This window comes from Hylobates moloch, unplaced genomic scaffold, assembly GCF_009828535.3.
Source record: "Hylobates moloch isolate HMO894 unplaced genomic scaffold, HMol_V3 SCAFFOLD_19, whole genome shotgun sequence".
Lineage (NCBI taxonomy): Eukaryota > Metazoa > Chordata > Mammalia > Primates > Hylobatidae > Hylobates > Hylobates moloch.
The window spans coordinates 51,631,487-51,656,931 of record NW_026652294.1 but is presented as its reverse complement, the minus strand read 5'-3'; the positions used below and the strand labels follow the sequence as shown (position 1 = coordinate 51,656,931).

General features: G+C 40.5%; 1 protein-coding gene across 2 annotated transcripts in view; it reads right to left on the bottom strand.

The window, feature by feature from the left end:
• CAAP1 (caspase activity and apoptosis inhibitor 1) overlaps window positions 1-20,212 on the bottom strand; it is a 51,348-nt gene extending 31,136 nt beyond the window's left edge. Inside the window, exons 1-4 of one of the 2 annotated variants that reach the window (XM_032138552.2) lie at window positions 19,827-20,212; window positions 14,939-15,139; window positions 13,726-13,810; window positions 12,437-12,512 (exon numbers count right to left, since the gene is read on the bottom strand). In XM_032138552.2, coding sequence (XP_031994443.1) covers window positions 12,437-12,512; window positions 13,726-13,810; window positions 14,939-15,139; window positions 19,827-20,129 — 665 coding nt within the window. In that variant the 5' untranslated portion in view covers window positions 20,130-20,212. Of the gene's footprint in view, window positions 1-12,436; window positions 12,513-13,725; window positions 13,811-14,938; window positions 15,140-19,672; window positions 19,769-19,826 lie in introns of those variants that run through there. The other variant, XM_058431701.1, reaches the window with a different exon arrangement.
• Window positions 20,213-25,445: the final 5,233 nt, after the last annotated feature.

Here is a 25,445-nt window from a genome sequence, read left to right as displayed (position 1 = left end):
GCCTCAATGTCCTGGGCTCACACAATCCTCCCCCCTCAGCCTCCCAAAGTGCTCAGATTACAGGCATAAGCCACCATGCCCTAAAATAATTCTTATCAAAGATTTACTCATATTACAAACAATTCCCTAAAGAATATACTAGATATTTAAATATTCTCATGGAAATAAAATGGTTCCATTTATACATATTGTCTAAATGTAAGGCCTATCTAGGAGCATCTTTTTTTTTTAAGTTAATAATTTCAAATTAAAATTTGGTAACTAATTTAGAACACATCCATCCTCTACTAAGAAAGCAGTAGTGGCTAGAAACAACAGCTCCAAAACACTCATATAGAATCTACTTCGGTTGGGTGCAGTGGCTCATGCCTATAATCCTAGCACTTTGGGTGGCTGAGGCAGAAGGATCTCTTGAGCCAAGGAGTTTGAGACAAGCCTGGGCAACACGTGGTCTCTACAAAAAATTTAAAAATTAGCTGGTTGTCATGGCTCATGCCTGTGGTCCCAACTACTCAGGAGGCTGAGGTGGGAGGATCACTTATCACTTCAGCAGTGACCTGTGATTGAACCAATGCACTCCAGCCAGGGTGACAAGTGAGCAGCTGCCTCAAAAAGAAAAAGTACCTACTTTGTGTTATAACTTATTTTAAGAACTTGAGATTTTTAAAATTTCTTTATCTTCTACAACTATGATACTATCTCAACACTGTTTATTATCTGTAGGAAAATGCAGCATCGTTTTCACTGATATCTCCCTCAAAATCACTCAATAAAAGCACATTCATTTAAAATTCATAAAGATATTTAGAGAAAGCAATTTTAAAACTGCCAAGATTTCCCTACAGTATTTATACTTTTATTTCTTATATATAAAACCTCAATCCTAATTATTTTATTGTGCTATTCAAGACTTAAATTTCATTATAAGCACATTCTTTGGAATATAATCATCTAATATTACAGGCCAAACTAATACCTGTTCTCATTTTTAGTGTTATTTTAACTGGAATAAAGCTTTTTTCCCAGCCCATCTCCGATCAGAGACAACACTCTAATTCCAAGACTTCATATTACCTATTTACTTAAAATTGTTGCATTGTTAAGCAGTTTTGTCTTAATCTGTAACTTTTACAAATGTTGTCACAATTCCTAATAGTTTTAAAACACCATAAAACCACATATGCTGAAGTTTTTAGACAACCTGAAATAAAATATAAATTTGCTCATTTTCTTTTCCCTAAGGTGACAATACCATTTCTTGTCTTTTTTCACTCTTTAAAAAATTTTACAGATACCTGGACCGGACGCGGTGGCTCACGCCTGTAATCCCAGAACTTTGGGAGGCTGAGGCGGGCAGATCATGAGGTCAGGAGACTGAGACCATCCTGGCTAACATGGTGAAACCCCGTCTCTACTAAAAATACAAAAAATTAGCCGGGTGTGGTGGCAGGCGCCTGTGGTCCCACCTGCTTGGGAGGCTGAGGCAGGAGAACGGCATGAACCTGAGAGGTGGAGCTTGCAGTGAGCCGAGATCACACCACTGCACTCCAGCCTAGGCAACAAAGTGAGACTCCATCGCAAAAAAAAAAAAAAAATTTTTTTTTTACAGATACCTAATGGTTGTACTTATTTATGGGGTATATGTGATATTTCAAATACAAGCATACAATGAATAATGATGAAATCTGCATAACTGGAATATCCATCACCTCAAACTCAACATTTCTTTGTGCTGGGAACATTCTAAATTTTCTCTTCTACCTATTTTGAAATAAACAATAAATTATTGTTAACTACAGTACCCCTATTGTGCTACTGAACACTAGAACTTATTCCTTCTATCTAACTGTATTTTTGTATCCACTGAACTAACCTTCTTCACCCAAACGCTCCCCGTACCCACCGTAACCTCTGGTAACCACCATTCTATTCATTACCTCCATGAAATCAATTTTCTCACTTAAAAAATGAAGGTATTTAGAAACGATGGATGTTGTATCTTCACAGTTCCTAATCTTCATCCCCATTAAAATTTTTGTAACCCTCATTAATTTCAGGTTTCAAACTAGCACACTATCAAAAATTTCTTACGATTACTACTTTCTTGTTACTATTGGTAGTAAAAAGGAGCTATCTTAAGGTATGGTAAGAGTAGGGAAATAATCTTTAAAAGAGCAATAGAAAGAGAAATCTGGAAAAAAAACAATACATTTGAAAGCTGACCTTAGAGGAGAAATAGAATTTGAATATATAAAGCTGGCAATATGAAAAGATAAACTGTAAAGATAAATTTATAATCTTTAAAGCTTGTTCATAAACACTTGTGCATAATTCTGTATCTTAAAATATTTAATGTGTTTTAAGAAAACTAACATACATAGGGTATGTTAAATACCATACACACACACACGTATATGTACACCTCATACTGAAAGATGTCACTTTACAGCTTCTTAGACAATTCTGTTGATGTTATGTTCCTTTCTAATTAAAACTATAATAAAAGACAATTTGGGAGGCCAAGGCAGGTGGATCACTTGAGGTCAGGGGTTCAAGACCAGCCTGGGCAACATGGTGAAACCCCCAACTCTACCAAAAAATACAAAAATTAGCCAGGCGTGGTGGTATGCACCTGTAATCCCAGCTACTTGGAAGGCTAAGGTGGGAGAATTGCTTGAATCTTGGAGGTGGAGGATGCAATGAGCTGAGATCACACCACTGCACTCCAGCCTGGGCAACAGAGTGAGACTCTGTCTCAAAAAACAAAAACAAAAAGCACTATAATAAAAGAGCATAGGTCGCCTATTAAAAGAAAACATCAAATTTTTTCATGTATTTTAATAACACAGATTTCTTTAATCTAGACATATTTGAAATTATTTTTCTTCATTAAAAAAGCTGTATGTCTCAGTTGATAAGAAGCTGACAAACTGATATAATTGTTTCTACCAAGCCAACCTTTGTCCTTTATGTATTTTCCCCTTCAATCAGAGTCTCATTTTATAAACATTTTGTGTATTAAACATTCAGGCAAATGAAGTACTAGGTAGTGCACTGAAATACAATGTCATATAAAGAACTGCGGCACTCAGCTCTAATTTTTTGCATGCCCAGGAAAGTTGCTTGATCTGATTTTTTTTCAAGCAACTAAGAAATCCAGATTGTGGTGTGATGTCATTTGGAATGTTGGAAACAATTTCAAAAATTTTAAAACATTGCTTAGGTCATAGAAAATGACCCTATTGCTCTAGGCAACCAATCTATGACTTTGACTTACTGTCCAGGTTTTAATCAATACATTGTATTAGTTTTCTATCGCCACTCTAACATACTATCACAAGTTTAGTGGCTTAAAAGAACATACATTTATCCTCATACAGTTCTGAAGGTTCTAAGTCCAAAATAAGTCTTAAGAACTAGAATCAAGTTGTAGGTAATACTGCATTTCTTGCAGAGGATCCAGGGAAAAATCTACTTCCTTCCTGTCTTTTCCAGCTTCTAAAAGGCAGCCTATATTCCCTGGCTTGTGGATCCTTCCTCCATCTTCCAAGCACATCATTTTAATCTCTGCTTCCAGCATCTCTTGACTTTAACTGTCTTATCTCCCTCTTATAAGGATACTCATGATTATACTGGTCTCAGCTTGATAATCCAGAATAGTCTTCCCATCTCAAGATCCTCAACTTAATTAATCACATCAGCAAAGTCTCTTTTGTCTTTTCAAAGTACATATTCACAGATTCTGGGAATTAAAATCTGGATATCTCTTGGGTGAGGGGGAGGTCATTATTCTTTCATATATGTATTCTAGAAGGGTTTTTTTCTTTTTTTTTTGAGATTCCTTAAAACTTTCTATATAAATGGTCATGCTTCTGTATTGGTAAGTGCCCTGTACAGGTGTATCATTTATTGTAACTTTTCTATGTTTAGATAATATTTGGATACATAAATACTTACCACTGTACCACAACTGTCTACAGTATTCACTACAATAACATGCTGTACAGTTTTGGAGCCTAGGAATAACAGGCTATATCATATGGCCTAGGTATGTAGCAGGCTATAGTTTAAGCATCCCTAATGTGATCCGAAATCCAAAATGCTCCAAAATATGGAATTTTTTGAGCACCAACGTAACGCCACAAGTGGGAAATTCCACACCTGACCTCTGTGGCAAGTGCACAGAAGTTTAATACTTTAATTTTATAAAATTGGCTAGGTGCAGTGGCTCATGTCCGTAATCCTAGCACTTTGGGGGTCCAAGGTGGGAAGATCACTTGAGGCTGGGAGTTCAAGACCAGCCTGGGCAACATAGTGAGACCCTGTCTCTACAAAAAATTTAAAAGTAAGCCAGGGATGGTAGCACAGGCCTATAGTCCCAGCTGCTTGGGAAGCTGAGGCAGATCACTTGAGCCCAAGAGTTTGAGGCTACAGTGATCTATGATTGTACCTGCACTCTGGCATGGGCAAAAGACCGAGACCTGCCTCTAAAAAAATTTGTTTAATAAATAAATATTGTATAAGATTACCTTCAAGCCGTAAGATGTACATGAAACATAAATGAATTTAATGTTTAGACTTGGGTCCATCCCCAAGATATCAGTATGTATATGCATATATTCCAAAATCTGAAAAAAAAATCTGAAATCCAAAACACTTCTGGCCCCACGCATTTCCAATAAAGGATACTGAACCTGTAACATCTAGGTTTGTGTAAGTGTACTCTATGACGTTTGCACAACAAATCACCTAACTACACATCTTTCAGTGCAATTCCTCATTATTAAGTGTCACATGACTGTATTTTCCTCAGATGAGTATGTGGGTATATCATCTCTGCATTCCTGCCTCTCTGCATCCTTCTTTCACCCAACAAATGAACGGTATCTTGACCAAGTATAGAAGCAAGGGTTCAATTTCAGTTGTATGAACATGTTACTCCATTATCTTATTACAGTTTCTGGTGTTGCAGATGAAAAATCTGATCCTTTTCCTTCTTTGATGTGTTCTGTCGACTGGAAGGCTGTTAAATTTTTCACCTTATAAAAAAAAAATCTGCTTCCGTGTTATTTTTTCCCTGCAATCCTGCCTAGAACTCAGTGAGCACTTTCAATTTGAAGACTTAAATTTGTTTTTCAGGTCAGAAAAATTTTCCTATATTTATTAAATATATTTCCTATATTTGTTATATTTTCCTATATTTATTACACTGGAAAAATTTCCTACATTATTAAATTATTATTTAATAATTACTTAATGATTTAGTATTTTGCCTCTCCTTTCTATGCTTCATTTTCTCTTTCTAGGATTCCTATTTATTATACATGAGGATGCCAAAGCCTTCTAACTTACTCGATTATTTTCTCTTATGATTTCCATCTTTTATATTTTTGCTTTGTGAATCCATTCCTTCAGGGATCTAATTTGGGACTTAAAGGTAACGATCCCCTATTCTGATTAACTTACAGAATTTAGCTTAAAAAATCATATTTTTCAGCCCAAGAATAATTCTTCGTGCTGCACTTGATTTTCCATAAGAGCTCATTTTATTCCCTGCAAGTGTTCATTCCTCTAACAGCTTAATTTAGCTTGGCATGTGCTTTGTTTCTTTCAAGTAATCTTCTCTCTAGATATCAAGATCCTTTAAAGATGTTACATATGTATTCATGCATGTGTTTATGTATGTCATTATGGTCAATTCCTTGGGGCTCAGGTTTAGTAGCTACTCCAAAATGGCAGAAAGCAAAGCAGTCTCTCCCTCCACAGATCCACAATGAAGAAGTAAACCACTATACTTTGAGATATCTACTCCCCAGTTTTTTCAGGTTCTGCCAGACTCAGAGACAGGAAACAGCTGGCCCATTCAATTCTATCTTCAACTTATAAAATGAAAGAAACCAGGCATATTCATGCAAGGTATATGTTAACTTTCCCCTTCCCATTCCCCATCTTCCTCCACCTCCCCACAGGAGTTCTCAGACCTCAGTAAACCAAGTTCCACCACTTTGGCCAGGCGTGGTGGCTTAAGCCTCTAGTCCTAGCAGTTTGGGATGCCAAGGTGGGAGGATCACTTGAGCATGGGAGACAGAGGTTTCAGTGAGCCAAGACTGCACACTTACTCCAGCTTGGGGGACAGAGTGAGACACTGTCTAAAAAAAAAACAAAAAATCCAACACTTTCCTCTAGGATCTTCAATGCAAATCAACAAGTACCTATCCAGCCCAAAGTAAACACTTTGTAGTTATTATCTTTGCCAAGATTCCCAAAGAGACAAAATCTTACCTGCAACCAACACCCATCTTACTTTGGAGAAACAGATACACTACATGGTTACTAGTCAAAGAAAAAAGGAGCAACATTCAAGTTTCCTTCTTCCCTGAATCTCTTCCTCTGACTTTGGAGAAATGTACACTGAATCTTTGAGATTTGTATACATGGAAGTTTTCCACAGGTATCTTTCCACGACATTACTTGAAAATCAGTGCATTTAAGAATAGCTCCTCAAAGTGATTTGAAGTTAAGAATATCTCCTAATTTCATCCAAGATAATTTCTATTTCTGTTTATTTTTGTTGTTGCTTTGTAGTAAATTCTAAGAAGGGCAAAACTGCTGTTTATGATGTCATTCTTTTTCCAGAAAATTTTAACAGATTTATTTATAAAGTTGAACCATTGAAACTTGTTCACTGAAATATTCTGACTTGCATTAATGCTTTATGTCCCTGAATGTATGTTAAAAATTCACACATAGGCCGGGCACGGTGGCTCACGCTTGTAATCCCAGCACTTTGGGAGGCCGAGGCGGGCGGATCACGAGGTCAGGAGATCGAGACCACGGTGAAACCCCGTCTCTACTAAAAATACAAAAAATTAGCCGGGCGTGGTGGCGGGCGCCTGTAGTCCCAGCTACTCGGGAGGCTGAGGCAGGAGAATGGCGTGAACCCAGGAGGCGGAGGTTGCAGTGAGCCGAGATCGTGCCACTGCACTCCAGCCTGGGCGACAGAGCGAGACTCCGTCTCAAAAAAAAAAAAAAAATTCACACATAAATAAAAATGGAAAAACTGGAAATAATTGATTTCTATTCCCTATTTTTTCACTAACAATCATATACTTAGGTACTGTGATGGTTAATATTAAGTGTCAACTTGATTGGATTGAAAGATGCAAAGTATTGTTCCTGGGTGTGTCTGTGAGGATGTCGCCAAACGAGATTAACATTTGAGTCAGTGGACTGGGAGAGGCAGACCCACCCTCAATCGGTGGGCACCATCTAATCAGCTGCCAGCACAGCTAAAATAAAGCAGGCAGGAAAAAATGTAAGAGTAGACTTGCTGAGTCTTCCAGCCTTCATCTTTCTCCCATGCTGGATGCCCCTGAACATCAGACTCCAGGTTCTTCAGTTTTTAGACTCTTAGACTTACGCCAGTGTTTGCCAGGGGCTCTTGGCCTTTGGCCACAGACTGAGGGCTGCACTGTCGGCTTCCCTACTTTTGAGGTTTTGGGACTTGGACTGATCCACCACTGGCTTCCGTGCTCCTCAACCTGCAGACGACCTATCGTGGGACTTTACCTTGCGATCGTGTGACTCAATTCTCCTTAATAAACTCTCTTTCACATATACATATATCCTATTAGTCCTGCCCCTCTAGAGAACCCTGACTAATACAGGTATCTTTTGACTCTATGGCAAAAAAATAAGCTCAAAACTACCAATAATAGGAAAAAAATTTGGGGGGGAGAGGTTCTCTTTCAGAGAATGAAATGTTTCCCATCACAGTGGTTTCTTAAAAGGACGTTCTCCACACTCACTGGGTGTCTTTTGGCATAATTGTTATACATTTGTCATGGACGCACACAGGTTGGTGTCTTCAAAAAGGCCAACCAGATAGGCCCCACTTGCCTCCCACAAGGCACCAATAGCTGCGCTCCAGACGCACTGGTTGATTTGAAGTCCTGAGCAATTTCTCAAACCAGACCGTGGAAGGGAAGTGTGTGTTTCAGAAGTTCAGTGGACTTCCAGAAACAACCGATTTCATGGAGTGCCACAGTACCAGGCCTGTAACGATGAGGTTTCTTCACCACTCCAGGAGAGGGTGCACTCTCATAAGCAGCCTTTGTAGTCGGTTGCTTCCTGGATGCTTTACCACCAGTTAATGTGCAAGCAGTCTGCTTTGTAGGAGCCACCATATAGCAACCTCCTTACTTGGTCCCCTTTTCCTTCACCTAGAGTTCAGTGAGCTAGAGATGGCACCAGCCTTGGAGAGTCACAGTGGGTCAGCAGTACAGCAGAAGTTGTGAAAACCTGTCATCTTTCTTTCTTTCTTTTCTGAGATGGAGTTTTGCTCTGTCACCCAGGAGTGCAGTTATGGGATCCTGGCTAACTGCAACCTCCATTTCCCGGGTTCAAGTGACTTTCCTGCCTCAGCCTCCAAGTAGCTGGGATTATAGGCACGCATTACCATGCCTGGCTGATTTTTGTATTTTTAGTAGAGACCGGGTTTCATCATGTTGGCCAGGCTGGTCTCAAACTCCTGACCTCAAGTGATCCACCCATCTTGGCCTTCCAAAGTGCTGGGATTACAGGCATAAGCAAGTGTGTCAAGCCCTCTCTTTCATCTTTAAACCTTAAATGCTATTCCATAACTTTAGAAAAAACGTTGACTAAAAATCAAAATTGAGTCACCCATGCTTTGGGATGCTGAGGTGGGAGGACAGTTTGAGGCCAGGAATTCAACATCAACCTGGGTAATGTAGCAAGACCCCATCTAATTTAATTTTTTGTAGAGACAGGGTCTCTCTATGTTGCCTGGACTGGTCTCAAACTCCCAGCCTCAGGTGATCCTCTCAACCTGTACTCACAAAGTGCTGAGATTACAGGCGTGAAACACCATGCACAGCCATTGTTGTAATCGTTATAAAAAGTTACATAGCTACTATAATTGGCTATCCATTTGATACAGTTTTGCTGTGTCCCCACCCAAGTTTCATCATGAATTGTAGTTCCCACAATTCCCATATATTGTAGGAGGAACCTGGTGGGAGATAATTGAATCATGGGGGCAGTTTCTCCCATACTCTTCTGGTGGTAGTAGTAAGTTTCACAAGATCTGATGGTTTTATAAGGGGAAATCCCTTTTGCTTGGTTCCCTCATTCTCTCTTGCTGCTGCCATATAAGAAGTGCCTTTTGCCTTCCACCATGACTGTGAGGCCTCCCCAGCCATATGGAACTGTGAGTCCAGTAAACCTCTTTTTCCTTATAAATTACCCAGTCTAAGGTATGTCTTTATTAGCAGTGTGAAAACAGACTAATACAGCAAATTGGTACCAGCAGAGTGGGGCACTGCTGTACAAATACACGAAAATGTGAAAGTGACTTTGGAACTGGATAACAGGCAGAGGTTAGAACAGTTTGGAGGGCCCAGAAGACAGGAAAATGTGGGAAAGTCTGGAACTTCCTAAAAACTTGTTGAATGGCTTTGACCAAATGCTGATAATGATATGGACAAGGAAATCCAGGGTGTGGTGGTTTCAGACAGAGATGAGAAACTTGTTGGGAACTGGAGTAAAGGTGACTCTTGCTATATTTTAGCAGAGACTGGCAGCATTTTGCCCTTGAGCTAGAGATTTGTGGAACTTTGAACTTGAGGGAGATGATTTAGGGTATTTCGTGGAAGAAATTTCTAAGCAGCAAAGCATTCAAGAGGTATGTGGGTATTATTAAAAGCATTCAGTTTTAAAAGGGAAACAGAGCATAAAAGTTCAGAAAATTTGCAGCCTGCCAATGCCATAGAAAAGAAAAACCCATTTTCTGAGGAGAGAATCAAGCAGGCGGCAGAAATTTGCATAAGTAACGAGCAGCCCAATGTTAATCGCCAAGACAATGGGAAAAATGCCAGAGGTCATGGCAGCCCCTCCCATCACAGGCCTGGAGGCCTAGGAGGGAAAAATGGTTTCATGGGCCAGGCTCAGGGCTCCCCTGCTATGTGCACCCTAGGGACTTGGTGCTTCAGAGGGCACAAGCCCTAAGCCTTGGCAGCTTCCATGTGGTGTTGAGCCTGCAGGTGCACAGAAGTCAAGAATTGTGCACCTGCAGGAGGTTTGGGAACCTCCACCTAGATTTCAGAGAATGTACGGAAACACCTACATGTCCAGGCAGAAGTTAGCTGCAGGGGCGGGGCTCTCATAGAGAACCTCTGCTAGGGCAGTGCAGAAGGGAAATGTGGGGTTGAAGCTTCCACACACAGTCTTCATTGGGGCACTGCCTAGTGGAGCTGTGAGAAGAGGGCCACCGTCCTCCAGACCCCAGAATGGTATATTCACTGACAACTTGCACCACGCACCTGGAAAAGCCTCAGACACTCAACACCAGCATGTGAAAGCAGCTAGGAGGGAGGCTGTACCCTGCAAAGCCACAGGGGCGGGGCTTCCCAAGACCACGGAAACCTACCATTTGCATCAGTGTGACATGGATGTGAGACATAGAGTCAAAAGAGATCATTTTGGAGCTTTAAGATTTCACTGCCTCGCTGGATTTCAGACTTGCATGGGGCCTGTAGTCCCTTCATTTTGGCCAATTTCTCACATTTGGAAGGGGTGTATTTATCCAATGCCTGTATCCCCATTATATCTAGGAAGTAACTAACTTGCTTTCGATTTTATAGGCTCATAGGCGGAAGGGACTTGCCTTGTCTCAGATGAGCCTTGGACTGTAGACTTTTGAGTTAATGCTGAAATGAGTTAAGACTCTGGGGGACTGTTGGAAAGGCATGATTGGTTTTCAAATGTGAAGATATGAGATTTGGGAGGGGCTGGGGCAGAATGATACGGTTTGGCTGTGTGTCCACCTAAATCTCATCTGGAATTACAGTTCCCATAATTCTTACATGTTGTGGAAGGGAACCAGTGGGAGATAACTGAATCATGGGGGTGGTTTTACAACCATCAGATCTTTCACTTGGTTCCCTCATTCTCTCTTGCTGCTGCCATGTATGAAGCACCTTTCACCTTCCACCACGATTGTGAGGCATCCCCAGTCATGTGGAACTATGAATCCACTAAATCTCTTTTTCCTTATAAATTCCCCAGTCTTGGGTATGCCTTTATCAGCAACATGAAAACAGACTAATACATCATTAAATGGCTTCTAACAGTTGAAAAGGTAACACTAATGCTCAGGTATGAAGAAGCAAAGCACTTAAGCCTAATGGCACCTCAAAAACTGAAAAAAAATAATAGATTTTAAAAAAGGGATAACAAATATAATCAAGCAAAAGCTCAATTCAGGATTCTCTGTAAGTAGCATCAAGAAACAAAATGCTGATCAATGTGGGGATTGGGGCAAAGAAATTTTTTTAAAAAGAAACAGTGATTAATTTAGATAATTTAAGAAACTTTAAAATATTAAAAAGTTAACAGGCCTTGTAAATGCTTAAACTAGTGGAACTAAATTAGTATACTACATAAATGATTTAAAGCTAAGTATTTTGCAGGAATGCTAATAGTAAGACATTAAAAATGTGTACATTTTCTACTCTATGTTTTCATATAAATTACCCTATAACACTCCTACCCAATAGCATTCTTTTAGAAATGAAAAAATTCTGTATTTCTGGTTAACTATGTACTTCTCTATGCTACTGCCCCTGGTAACCTCTTCTTATGTGTACTACTGTCTGTGACACAAGTATTTATTTTTCTTTTATACTTTATCTTTTTCTGATCTAGCACAAATCTCTTATATTCTTCAGGAAAAATGCTAAGCTTTGCAAAGAACAAGTCATTCTTTGGCAACTACCAAAACAGTTAATCGTTTTAAGCAAATAGCATCAATAGACGCTCAAATTACAAGGTGAAACTTTGATGCGCACTAATGAAGAAAAAACGAATAATTAGCATGTAGCTTCTTGATTAGTCAGCATCCCAAAACTTCAGGTATTTCTTTTATCATCCCGACAGTCAAATAATATATATTTATAGGTAAAATATGTAGACTTACATGAACGTAACTATCTCTTCTGTGAAATGAGGCTATTATTGCCTAATATTAATAAATACATAGATTAATTTAATGAGATCAAGTGTTCTATGCTGTTTAATATAGTACCTGGTAGAGTAAGTGCTTAATAAACAAACAGTGAGGATCGTGAATAGTGTATTCAAAATCCAAATGGGAGTGATTCTGCTTCAGGTTGGCACTGCTATAGTTCTATATCTATGTGAAGTAGTTTTTAAAAATCATCTTAATCCTGAAAGTAGTTAACTCCATCCTCATATATACCAAAAGGACCAATTATTACAAGTAGACAAATAAATCTTTCTATACCACTGAATGATTTTATAAATAAAACACAGAAAAACAATCATATCTTTGACATAAGAAGTCACCAAAGGAATAACAAAGAAATTTTGAAATAAAAATGAAAGTTTTTCAACTTACTGACTGACTAAATCAGATCCCATCTTAGAACCATCATCTGCTTCCTCTTCCATATCAGAGTCCATTCCATTGTCACCTTATAAATGAAAGAAACTATTGAAAGCACACTTATAAAAATGTTAAAAATGATGTAATCATTATATTAAAAAGTATAATCTTTAAAAGTGATGCAGATTAAAGAACTTTATACTGGGTCAAAATTTAAATTTTTAATTGCTTGAATTTAAAATAATTTTTTCAATGCCTTATTAGGTATTTCTCATTGCTTTTTTTTTTTTTTAGACGGAGTCTCACACTGTCACCCTGGCTGGTGTGCAGTGGCGCGACCTCGGCTCACTGCAACCTCCACCTCCCGGGTTCTACCAATTCTCCTGCCTCAGCCTCCCGAGCAGCTGGGACTACAGGCGCCCGCCACCATGCCTGGCTAATTTTCATATTTTTAGTAGAGGCAGGGTTTCACTATGTTGGCCAGGCTGGTCTCGAACTCCTGACCTTGTGATCAGCCCACCTCAGCCTCCCAAAGTGCTGGGATTACAGGCGTGAGCCATTGCACCCAGCCTCATTGCCTTCTTTTTATCTATTATATAAATGTATACAGACAAGAATGTGTGTATATACACTTACATACTACGTACATATGTATATATCTATTTCCAGAGTTACAAAATGCCATCAATTTTACATTTAAAAATAAAGCTATCTCTGGAAACTGAAAGGCTCCAATTTTTGTTTCTTCTTCTGTCACGTTAAAGCTAAAATCCTTGCAAAGTTCCAAAAGAAAAAAAAAAATGCCTGATAATCCAAAATTCTAGAGGTGTGAGTATTACCAAGAGTAGTCATACTACAGGCAGACAAACAAATATTGGTAAATTGCATGGAAGTATTCTAACTCTGTATCTGGGTCTTATTAGAGAGTAAACAATATGCAATAGGTAACTAAACACTATAAAAAATCTAAAGCAGAAAATTAAAAAGATTTTAAGGGAAATCTTTGCCTTTCCAATAATTAATTTTTTTACAGATTTTTGGTAAACATTTTTTATTTCATTTTATTAGTTATACTCTTACCTATATACACTTGACCTGGAAAAATGATATATTGTCTATTCTTGAAATGCTTTTCTGATATGTAAACTATATTTTTTAGTACAAATAGAAGTAAAAATACTCTTCAACAATAACCCAATAACGAAATTAAATATCCAAGTAGGAGAAAGAATACCTCAGGATTTATGCTGAATATAGTATTAACTAAGAAGTTGCCAGAATGTGAAAATATGTATTCTTACCCTCAAGAATCTTCAAAATTTTTTTTTCAGACAGGAGCTCTAACTGTTCCTGGCATAGTTTTTTAATTTCTTCTATTGAACAGTTCTAAAGGAAATGACATTTTAAAAAAATGCATTTATGTAACACAGCCCCAATGTAAACTGGAAAATTTCAATCATAAAAATTTAAGTTAGCAAAATCTTACAATAAAATAAATTAAAGCCTCAAGTAGATTCACATACATCTTTTCCTGGGATGAAATCTGAAAAACTGCCAGTTAATATGTGAACACTGTATATTTGACGGGAATGCATAAAACTGTATTTACTATCAAAGAACAAACTAAAGAGTGAGTCAGTTTCCCAGCTATTCTTCAGCAGTCTGTTCATGTTAAGTAATTATTCTAAAGGTTTAAATATTCAAGTCTTGTATCTTTAGATATATGATCTCGGGCTTAACTTGAGTATCCAAGGCCAATTTCTACAACTGTACAATTAGAACAACAAATATTTCCCTAAATAATTTTCAAAAATAAATAAAAATACTTGTGAATCTAATGAAATATAAGCTATTATTAACCATTGCTGTTTGCTGATACACAGCAGCATATTGTGACATTATTTCTTAAAGCATCACAAAGATTGTATGTCCAATTTAGTTACTATCATTCCCTGCATTTAACAGAATTATCTCCACAGGGTCAACACAATTCTTGCCTAAACATTTTTTCTTGGCAAATTTTTAAATATACAAGGCTCCAAGAACCAAATACATTACGGTTCTCTATTTTACAAAATCTTTTCAAGTAGCTTATTTTAGATGTAAACATCCAATTAAAAACTTTGTTAAGGACAGGTGCAGTGGCTCACACCTGTAATTCCAACACCTTGGGAGGCCAAGGTGGGTGGATCACGAGGTCAGGAGTTCGAGACCAGCCTGGCCAACACAGTGAAACCTCGTCTCTTAAAAATCTAAAAATTAGCCGGGCATGGTGGTTCATGCCTGTAGTCCCAGCTACTCAGGAGGCTGAGGCAAGAGAATTGCTTGAACCCGGGAGGCGGAGGTTGCAGTGAGCCGAGATCATGCCACTGCACTCCAGCCTGGGCGACAGAGCAAGACTCTGTCTCAAACAAACAAACAAACAAACAAACAAAAAACACATTAAGTAAAACAACTGCTACAAAGAAGGCTGTATTTCTACATATGTATCTAGTCTGATGTGTAATGAAGTACCTTTAACACATCAGGAAGCATCTTCTGTAACTTCTTCTCTCCTATAATACAGAAGCACTGCTGAAGCATTTCTTTTTTGTCTGATATATAGAAACTAACTGGTTTCAATGACACAGTCAGGTCCAGTCCACCTTCTTCAAGGTCACTGTGCTCTGCCAAAAATAATTCTTTTTCCAAAGTTGGCAAAATATATTTAGTTTCCTAAAGTTAAAAGAATAAAGAACCATTAAACAATACTACTTAAAATATAAAGAAGACGTACATGACATCATACGTTTTCATTTAATAAATTCTTCTTCATCAAAAATTCCCAACTTCTTTGCATAATTATTTATCAAAACCATAGGAGAGAATATTTGTTTAATATTATTTGATTTTCCTCTCCACACTGCAATTAACTCAAGGAGTAGCTATAAAGGGAAGAGATATTTAGAATACACAAACAAAAGTATAGTAAATATTGAATAATTTAAGTTTTAGACTTTTGAAGAATTAGGATTTTCCCCTAAAAGGCCATTCAACCAAAAGCTCTATGTATGCATTATCACTGTACTTAAATTCATATAAATAAATTGAAGTAAAGATGTTACAAATCACAAATATTATACAGAAAAGTAACATACTTACCAGGAGCTATCATTTTTAAAACTTTATAATCATAATCGAAGTAACCAAGTAATTTCAGTAATTTAAGATATTTCTGTCCATTTTACTTTCTGTCTCCCAACTCTATCCAGTCTCTCCAAATCTACTGCCATAATTCTGTTCCAAACTACCACAATTTTTTGCCTGGGTTACACCAACAGCCATTTAATGGGACTCCCTGCATCTAATCTGAGGTCTCTTTGTTTTGTACACTGTTAGCAGAATGGATTTTATAAAATGTATACGTACTCATCCTTCTTGTTTAAAACTCTTCAATGAATTCCCATTGCTCCTAAGGTAATATGGCCTACCTGGCCTTCATGCTCATTCTTTGTGTTTAGGACACAATCTTCTTTGAATTACTCGACTGTAACCTGTTCTCCTTCCTTCAGCTCATACAAGCAGGGCTTTTGCATACCATTTTCCTATGACAGTCTTTCCTCCCTCCTTTCTCTATCACACTATATTCGCAAGATTAACAAATTCAGATACTTCAGACAATTCAACAGTCATTTCCTCTGGAAAATCTTCCCTGACCACAGAGGTCAGATACTGCTTACAAAGCAGTTTTAAAATGGGTCAATTTTAATGAATACTATGATAATTAGACTGAAAAAGTAGAAGAATCAGCACTTGTTCTAACAGCTTACAATGTAATAGTGTAGAGAAACTGGAATCCTCATACACTGTTAGCAGGAATATAAAATTGCGCAGCTACTTTGGAAGCTAATTTGGCAGTTCCTCAAAAAGTTACCATATGACCCAGCAATTCCATTCCTAGATATACATGCAAGAGAAATGTAATGATATGTCTACACAAAAACTTGTACTTGTTCTTAACAGCATTATTTATATAGCCAAAAGGCAGAAACAACACAAATGTCCATCAAGTGATAAATTGAAAAACGAAATGTTGTATAGCGGTATCTAGACGTATGTGGTACATATGTACAGCTATACAAAAACAAAACAAAACGTGGTATAGCAACCATAAAAAGGCATGAATCTCTGTGATACAAAGGAATGAACCCTATGTGCTACAACATGGATGAATCTTAAAAACATTATGCTAAGTAAAAGATGCCAGACACAAAACACCACATATTATATAAGCTAAAAGTTACGCATAAGGTTGCTTTCTGGAGTGATGAAAATATTTTAAAACTGACTAGGCCGGGCACGGTGGCTCACGCCTGTAATCCCAGCACTTTGGGAGGCCGAGGCGAGCGGACCACCTGAGGTCAGCTGTTCGAGACCAGCCTGGCCAACATGGTGAAACCCCGTCTCTAATAAAAAATAGAAAAATTAGCCGGGTGTGGAGGCAGGTGCCTATAATCCCAGCTACCCGGGAGGCTGAGGCAGAAGAATTGCTTGAATCCAGGAGGCGGAGGTTGCAGTGAGTCGAGATGGCACCATTGCACTCCAGCCTGGGCAACAAGAGGGAAACTCTATCTCAAAAAAAAAAAAAAAAACAAAAACAAAAACTGACTGTAGTGACGGTTGTATAACTCTGAATATATACAAAATCACTTAACTGTACATGTGAAATGGGTAAATTGTACAGTATGTCAACTATATTTCAATAAAGTTCTTCCTAAGAAAATAGGGAACTCGGCTGGGCAGGAGAATGGCGTGAACCCAGGAGGCGGCGCTTGCAGTGAGCCGAGATCGCGCCACTGCACTCCAGCCTGGGCAACAGAGCGAGACTCTGTCTCAAAAAAAAAAAAAAAAAAAAATAGGAAACTCAATACACAACAGATATAATGGCACTCTCTAAAGTTTGAAATGTTATCTACATGCCTAATATGCAATGACTTTTTCTTCACAAATACACTAGTTTTCCATTAGAAGATGGGTTTAGTTCTGTACGCAAATGTTTTCAATATTCAATTGACCAATGTTGTTGGTCTCCCCACCATAACGGAGTATTAGAACTAGGGAAACTGGCCAGGCGCGGTGGCTCAGCCTGTAATCCCAGCACTTTGGGAGGCTGAGACGGGTGGCTCACCTGAGGTCAGGAGTTGGAAACTAGCCTGACCAACATGGTGAAACCTCACCTCTATTAAAAATACAAAAATTAGCTGGCCATGGTGGCGGGCACCTGTAATCCCAGCTACTGAGGAGACTGAGCCAGGACAATTACTTGAACCCGGCAGGCGGAGGTTGCAGTGGGCTGAGATGGTGCCACTGCACTCCAGCCTGGGTGACACAGTGAGAGCCTATCTCAAAACAAGAAGAAAAAAGGAAACTATTTAAAATAAGAATGGTGATATCCAAAACTGAATCTAGAAGGGGTGGGAAAACTGAAAAGATCTATATTAAATAATTTTTTAAAGAGTGTCTTTAAAAATCACTCTAAAAAACTCCACTAGACCCAGATACTAATGACAAATATTTGAGAAGAAAATATAAACCATTCTGGAACACACCAAAAAAACACAAAGCTTCCTAATTCAATCCATTACAAAAATAAAAACTACAGTCTGATCTAATTTAGAAACATATACATAAAAGTCGGCCAGGCACGGTGGCTCACGCCTGTAATCCCGGCACTTTGGGAGGCCGAGACGGGTGGATCATGAGGTCAGGAGATCAAGACCATCCTGGCCAACACGGTGAAACCCTGTCACTACTGAAAATACAAAAAATTAGCCGGGCGTGGTGGCGGGCGCCTGTAGTCCCAGCTACTGGGGAGGCTGAGGCAGGGGAATGGCCTGAACCTGGGAGGCGGAGCTTGCAGTGAGCCGAGATCAAGTCACTGCACTCCCGCCTGGGCGACAGAGCGGGGATAAAAAAATATATATATATATATACATGAAAGTAAAAATACTGAATTCCAGCCAAGTACAACAAACTCAACAAACCAAACAGAACTTGTCCCAAGACTCCAAAGACTGTTGAACATCAACTAACTTACCAATAAATTACATTATCTGATTAAAGGAGAAAAAGTATGTGATCATCTCAACAGAATGCCAGAAAACCACCTGATAAAACCTCTACATAAAGAGAAACTGTTTCTACTCTACCAAAGAGAAAAATGAGCAGAGGATATGTACAGAAAATTACATAAGAAGGAATCAAATGGCAAGTAAAAATATTAAAATGTTCAATCTCACTAATCAAGAAAATAAAAATTAAACACAATATTAATTTGACCCATTAGTCTGGCAATTTTTTAAAAAAATGGTTATCAAAAGCTAGTTAAGAATTTCAGAAATAGGTATTCTTATATATGTACTGTTTGGACTATAAATCTGTAAAGTCTCATTTGGAAAGCATTTGGTGGCATTCACTAAGTTTTTAATGGCATAAACTTTGACCCAGGAATTTCAGTTCTCACACTCTCTCCCAACATAACTCTTGTAGGAGATATATACATAAAAGCGTTCGTATTGTAGTCACAACAATACAAAAAAAAACTGCAAACCTAAATATCAGAAAAATATAATAAAATACCAGGCAGTCACTAAAAATAACAAACCACGTATATAAAGAAGCCTATCACAACAATGCAGGTACTCAACAGCGGGAATAACACAATACAGCTTAAGTGTAGGAACTTAAAAACACGTATCTGACGAGGAGTGATTAAAAGAGGCCGTGTATCAAAATACTAATGGAAGGGCAAGAAGAGGGACTCGACGCTTTCCCTTTATTTCCGCATTGAATGAATTTAAAGTACATATTCATTCATTTGTTTTCAAACAAATTATGAACTTTTTTTAAACGGCGTTCTCTTGGCAGATTGGTGGCGTATAAACAACATGGCTTTTGTAGTCAGATATTTGGATTCAAACCTAGGAGCTATTAACAAACTCTGTGACAGTGGGTAAAGTTTAACTTCTTAGGGCCTCAATTTTCTTATCTCTAATGTGGAGTTAACCATATCTACGAAAAGGTGAAGACGAGGGGAGAAGTGTTTGGCTCGCAAGGGAAATGAAGGCCAGCTTCCAACTCATACTCTTCTGGGAGACTGAAACCATAGGAGTGGAAGGAACCAAGAGTTTAAAAAAAAAAAAAAGTGATCAGGAAATCCAGAAACTTGAAGTTCAAGATTCAAGACACGGATGGGAGTGTGGGGCTCACCAGGACTTAGGTAGGAACATGAACCTCAAGCACGGACGACCCTGGGATCGCCGCGCTAGCAGTGAGATCCAGCCAGCGCCCCATCCCTCTGGTAGCCCGACTTCTTCCGAAAAAGCAGCAGCACCAGGAAGCGGCCAGAGAGGCGCGCACGCACCTGCTGCAAGGAGCCCGAGACGCTGGAAGAGTCGGTACTCCTCCGCTTCCGGCGCTCGCTGCGCTCCACGCTGCTCCCGCCCCAGCAGCTGCCGCCGCTCCCACCGCCGGTGACACTTCCACTAAAATTGGCGTTCCCACAGCAGCTGACGCTCCCGCAGCCCCCGGCGCTCCCGCAGCCGCTAGTGCTTCCACTGCTGCCGCTGGCCAAGGCGGGTACGATGTCCGGGGCCGCGAGCGCTGCGGCCGCCTCCTGACTGCTACGTTTGCGCCGTTTCTCCCGGGAGGACTTTTTCCCCGTCATGATCCCTTTGCTGCAACCATCGGATGAAAGTCCGCTGTCTCTGGTGCAACCGAAGCCCGACTCCTGCGGCCGTGGGCGGCAGGCACTGGCGTCGCAGGTTATGCGTCACTTCCGGCCGTGGCGCAGAACGTGGTGAAGCGTTATGGGCCGGAGTGGCGGCGGGGGGGTTGCCAGAACCAGTTGCGCTTCCCCCTCCAGTCGCGGAGGTCGATTTGAGTGTGTAGCGGGTAGCCTGTCTAGTCAGAGTTTGTTTTGTTTTGTTTTTATACCTCTACAAAGGATAGAAGGTGGAACTTACGTCCTTTTAATTTCAAAACTTTTTATTGTTAGTGTTTGTTTACAATAAGGTTGAAGTATAGTTGCTGATTCTCCATTTCCGTTTACCTCCAAATCTTAAGATATTAACAACGCTATAACAATAAAGAGAACTTAGGGAAAAGTTGTTCCATCTCGTTTTCGTCATCACCTGGGCAAATTATGTATTTCTTGCGTAGAGTCTAACATGGACAAGTAAAGAGCTTGAGTTCGTTTTTGAAAAATTGAGAATGGGTCAAAGCTTTATGAGATTTTATGGGTGGATGTAATCTAAACAGAAGGCAGATTTTAAGACAAGGGAGCTAGAACACTTAAAACGTGAACCAAGGTCTTTGTCCTTTCAGCAGGGGCCTTTAGCCACTGAGGGAAAAAGGTAGAGCCTGGGGCAAAGCTAGCTGGGTGGTAGTAATTCTGTGCCATTCCCTGGGGTAAGAAGCAATTAAAGAAGCTTCCCTTCACTTTGTCTCCTATTTGTCTCAGTCATTCAACAACTACTTCAGTGCCTAAAACCAGCCTAAGGTTATAATAAATAGGGATACTTCCAGCCCTAGGAAAACTGTCTTCCCCCAGGCCCCACTCTTAAATTGGCCTTCTAAGGTAAATGCTGGGGCTGAGCCCCCTGTGTTCCCAGGAGTTTCATTAAGTATCACACTCATTGGAGTCATACCTGAAAGGATTGAGAGTGTTGTGTTCACAGATAGGAAAAATACATAAAATTAATTACATGTTGGCCGGGCGCGGTGGCTCACGCTTGTAATCCCAGCACTTTGGGAGGCCGAGGCAGGCGGATCACGAGGTCAGGAGATCGAGACCATGGTGAAACCCTGTCTCTACTAAAAATACAAAAAATTAGCCAGGCGTGGTGGCGGGCGCCTATAGTCCCAGCTACTCGGAGAGGCTGAGGCAGGAGAATGGCGTGAACCCGGGAGGCGGAGCTTGCAGTGAGCTGAGATCGCGCCACTGCACTCCAGCCTGGGTGACAGAGAGAGACTCCGTCTCAAAAAAAAAAAAAAAATTAATAACTTGTTACATTTATAAACCTGTTATGAATTGTGTCCCTGAAACGATCATAATTTTAATAAAACTAAATTGCTAGGTTTTTTCTTTTTTCTTTTTTTTTTTTTGAGACGGAGTTTCACTCTCGTTGCCCAGGCTGGAGTGCAATGGCGCGATCTCGGCTCACTGCAACCTCCGCCTCCCAGGTTCAAGCATTTCTCTTGCCTCAGCCTCCTGAGTAGCTGGGACTACAGGCATGCGCCACCATGCAGGGCTAATTTTGTATTTTTAGTAGAGGCGGGGTTTCTCCATGTTGGTCAGGTTGGTCTCGAACTCCCGACCTCAGGTGATCCACCCACCTCAGCCTCCCAAAGTGCTGGGATTACAGGCGTGAGCCACTGTGCCCTGCCAAATGGCTGGATTTTTAACAAAAGATAAGCTTTTGGTAGAAGCATAGCTAAACGTTAACCAACTTTTTCTATAGCCCACTTCCTTATAGCTGCTTATTGCTTTATAGATATCTTTGACTCGGTTAAGAAATCTCAAGTTTTCCATTTTGAGATATTTACCAGATTCTGTACTCCAATGGTGTTACAGAAGTTAAGAAATTATTTTAGGCAGATAGAGAGGAAAAGGGGTCTTTGGGAAGTTTTTATTTTTCATTTATTTATTTATTTATTTATTTATTTATTTATTTATTTATTTATTTATTTATTTTTGAGACGGAGTCTTTCTCTTTCGCCCAGGCTGGAGTGCAGTGGCGCAATCTCGGCTCACTGCAAGCTCCGCCTCCCAGGTTCAGGCCATTCTCCTGCCTCAGCCTCTCCGAGTAGCTGGGACTACAGGCGCCCGCCACCACGCCCGGCTAATTTTTTTTTGTATTTTTTTAGTAGAGACAGGGTTTCACCGTGGTCTCGATCTCCTGACCTTGTGATCCGCCCGCCTCGGCCTCCCAAAGTGCTGGGATTACAAGCGTGAGCCACCGCGCCGGGCCTTTATTTTTCTTTTAAAGCAGCTCCAGAAATGTTTCTTGTCTAGCAAAAAAGCCGGGCTGGCAAGCTTTGATATGCAAATGCAGGCCATTAGAAACTGGGTTTACACAATATGGCGATTCTCCTCTTCTTCTTGTCCCCACATGTGCCTAGCAACATGGCCATCCCCACATATCCCCACATGTGTAGAACATCATGGCACCCTACATTTGCATATTAGAAGGCTAGGGTGAGAGGGCCACTTTTTTTGCAGGCTACGTGAATGACATACCTGGTCAAACCAATTCCCTGGGTCATATGCAAATTAGTCACCACCTCCTCCAGCCTCATAATATAATCGGCTCTTGTCTGCTGCACCCAGGGTTCCCTGTTTCACCTTGGAGCCCTCTTCCCTCTGGTTCTGTATGAGGGAGCCTCTTCTTTCTTGCCTATTAAATTCTCTGCTCTGTATCGTTTTATATAAACCAGCACGAGACAAAGGATTCTGGTGTTCCTGCAGTCGTTGGAACCATATCAGTGGGGTCACTGATGCTACTCAGTCTGAAGACCCCTTCTGAGAAACGAACTCAGCACAAGAATGCACTTTCTACCTCCTTATGATTACATCCCCCGTGCCCTAACCAATCAGCAACCCCTAGCTCCTCAGCCCCCTACCCACCAAAATTCCCTTAAAAACCCCTGTCCAAAAACTTACTGGGGAGGTGATTTGAGGTTCCTTCCCGTCTTCTCCCTTGGCTGGCATACCATTGTTAAACTCTTTCTCTGCTGCAACTACTGCTGTTTCCATGTATTGGTCTGGTACCACGTAGTGGTTAATAGAACCTGATGGTCCTATAACATCACCCACAAAATTCATATGTTGAATCCCTAACCCCAATGTGACTGAATTTGGAGATAGGGTCATTAAGGAGGTAATTAAGGTTAAATGAGGTCATAAGGGTGGGTCCCTAATCTGATATAACTGGTGTCCTTATTAAAAGAAGAGTCTGGGCCAGGCATGGTGGCTCATGCCTGTAATCCCAGTACTTTGGGAGGCCGAGGCGGGTGGATCATGAGGAAGATGGAAACCATCCTGGCTAACACGGTGAAACCCCATCTCTACTAAAAATACAAAAACAAAATTAGCTGGGTGTGGTGGCGGGTGCCTGTAGTCCCAGCTACTCGGGAGGCTGAGGTAAGAGAATAGCGTGAACCCAGGAGGTGGAGCTTGCAGTGAGCCAAGATCGCACCACTGCACTCCCGCCTGGGCGACAGAGCGAAACTCCGTCTCAAAAAAAAAAAAAAAAAAAATTGCCTGGTACAGTGGTGCATGCCTGCAGTGCAAGCTATTAAGAAGGCAAACTGGGGAGGATTGCTTGAGGCCAGAAATTCCAGGCTGTGGTGCGCTGTACTGATCAGGTGTCTGCACTTAATTCAGCATCAATATGGTGACCTTTTGGGAGTGGAAGCCACCAGGTTGCCTAAGCGGGGTGAACTGGCCGAGGTACAAAATGGAACAGGTAAAAACTCCCATGCCAGGCTGGGCGTTGTGGCTCACACCTATAATTCTAGCACTTAGGGAGGCCGAGGCAGGCGGATCACTTGAGGTCAAGAGTTCGAGACCAGCCTGGCCAACATGGTGAAGTCCCGTCTCTACTAAAAATACAAAAATTAGCCAGAAGTTGCTTGAACCCTGGAGGCAGAGGTTGCAGTGAGCCAAGATGGTGCCACTGCACTCCAGCCTGAGCAACAGAGTAAGACTCCATCTCAAAAAACAAAACAAAAACTCCCATGCTGATTAGTAATGAGGTCACAGCTGTGAATAGCCACTGTCCTCCACCCTGAACAACATAGCAAGACCACGCCTCTAAAGAAAAGAACAGACTGCCCTGTCTTCTCACCACACACACAGGAGAGGCCATGTGAAGACACAGTGAGAAGGTAGCCATCCACAAGCCAGGAAGAGAAGCCTCACCAGAAACCAACCTTGATGATATGCTGATCTTGGACCTTTAGCCTCCAGAACTGAGAAAATAAATTTCTGTTTAAGCCACCCAGTTTGTGGCACTTTGTTATGGCAGCCCGAGCTAGTTAATACAGACCTAAAATGTTATGTGTGCCTGGATAGAGCTAGTTCTTTATTAATTCCTGGCTGCAAATTACTCTCTTATAAAATCAATTGAGAAGCTTCTGGGTTTCCACTTTGTTCTACAGCAACCTGACAAACGGTGTTCATATTTCTTCAGGTGGAACAAGAAGGCAAAGCACTCCTCACTAGATTGCTGTACAGTATTTATGAACTTGGCAGATGAATCACAGTCTTTTTCTGCCCTCTCACACACTTGTTCTAGGACACAAAGGCATTGTTCTACCACTGGTGGTAGAGAAGGGGAGAAAATAGACAAAATGCATGTCATCATAAGCAATTTTCTAGTGAGGGGAAACAATAAGAAAATACACAGTAGGAAGTGCTTCTATCCTCACTCACTATGGTACTCTGCATTCTTCTTACCCTGTTTTTCTTCAGCACCCTTAAACACCACCACACATATGTTTATCTCTGTCCTTCCACTTGAATATAAGCTCCTTGAAAGCAAGGACTTTGTTTTATTTGCTTTTTTTTTTTTTTTCCTTTGAGACAGAGTCTCACCCTGTTGCTCAGGCTGGAGTGCAATGGCACGATCTCGGCTCACTGCAGCCTCTGCCTTCCGGGTTCAAGCAATTCTCCTGCTAAGCCTCCCGAGTAGCCGGGATTACAGGCACCCACCACCACGCCAAGCTAATTTTTGTAGTTTTAGTAGAGATGGGGTTTTACCATGTTGGCCAAGCTGGTCTAGAACTCCTGACCTTGTGATCCGCCTGCCTCAGCCTCCCAAAGTGCTGGGATTACAGGCATGAGCCACTGCTCCTGGCTTTATTTGCTTCTTTATTCCCAATATCCTACTGTCCTGAATAAAAATTTGGCACAGGCCAGGCACAGTGGCCCAATCCGTAATACCAGCACTTTAGTAGGCTGAGGTGGGCAGATCCCTTG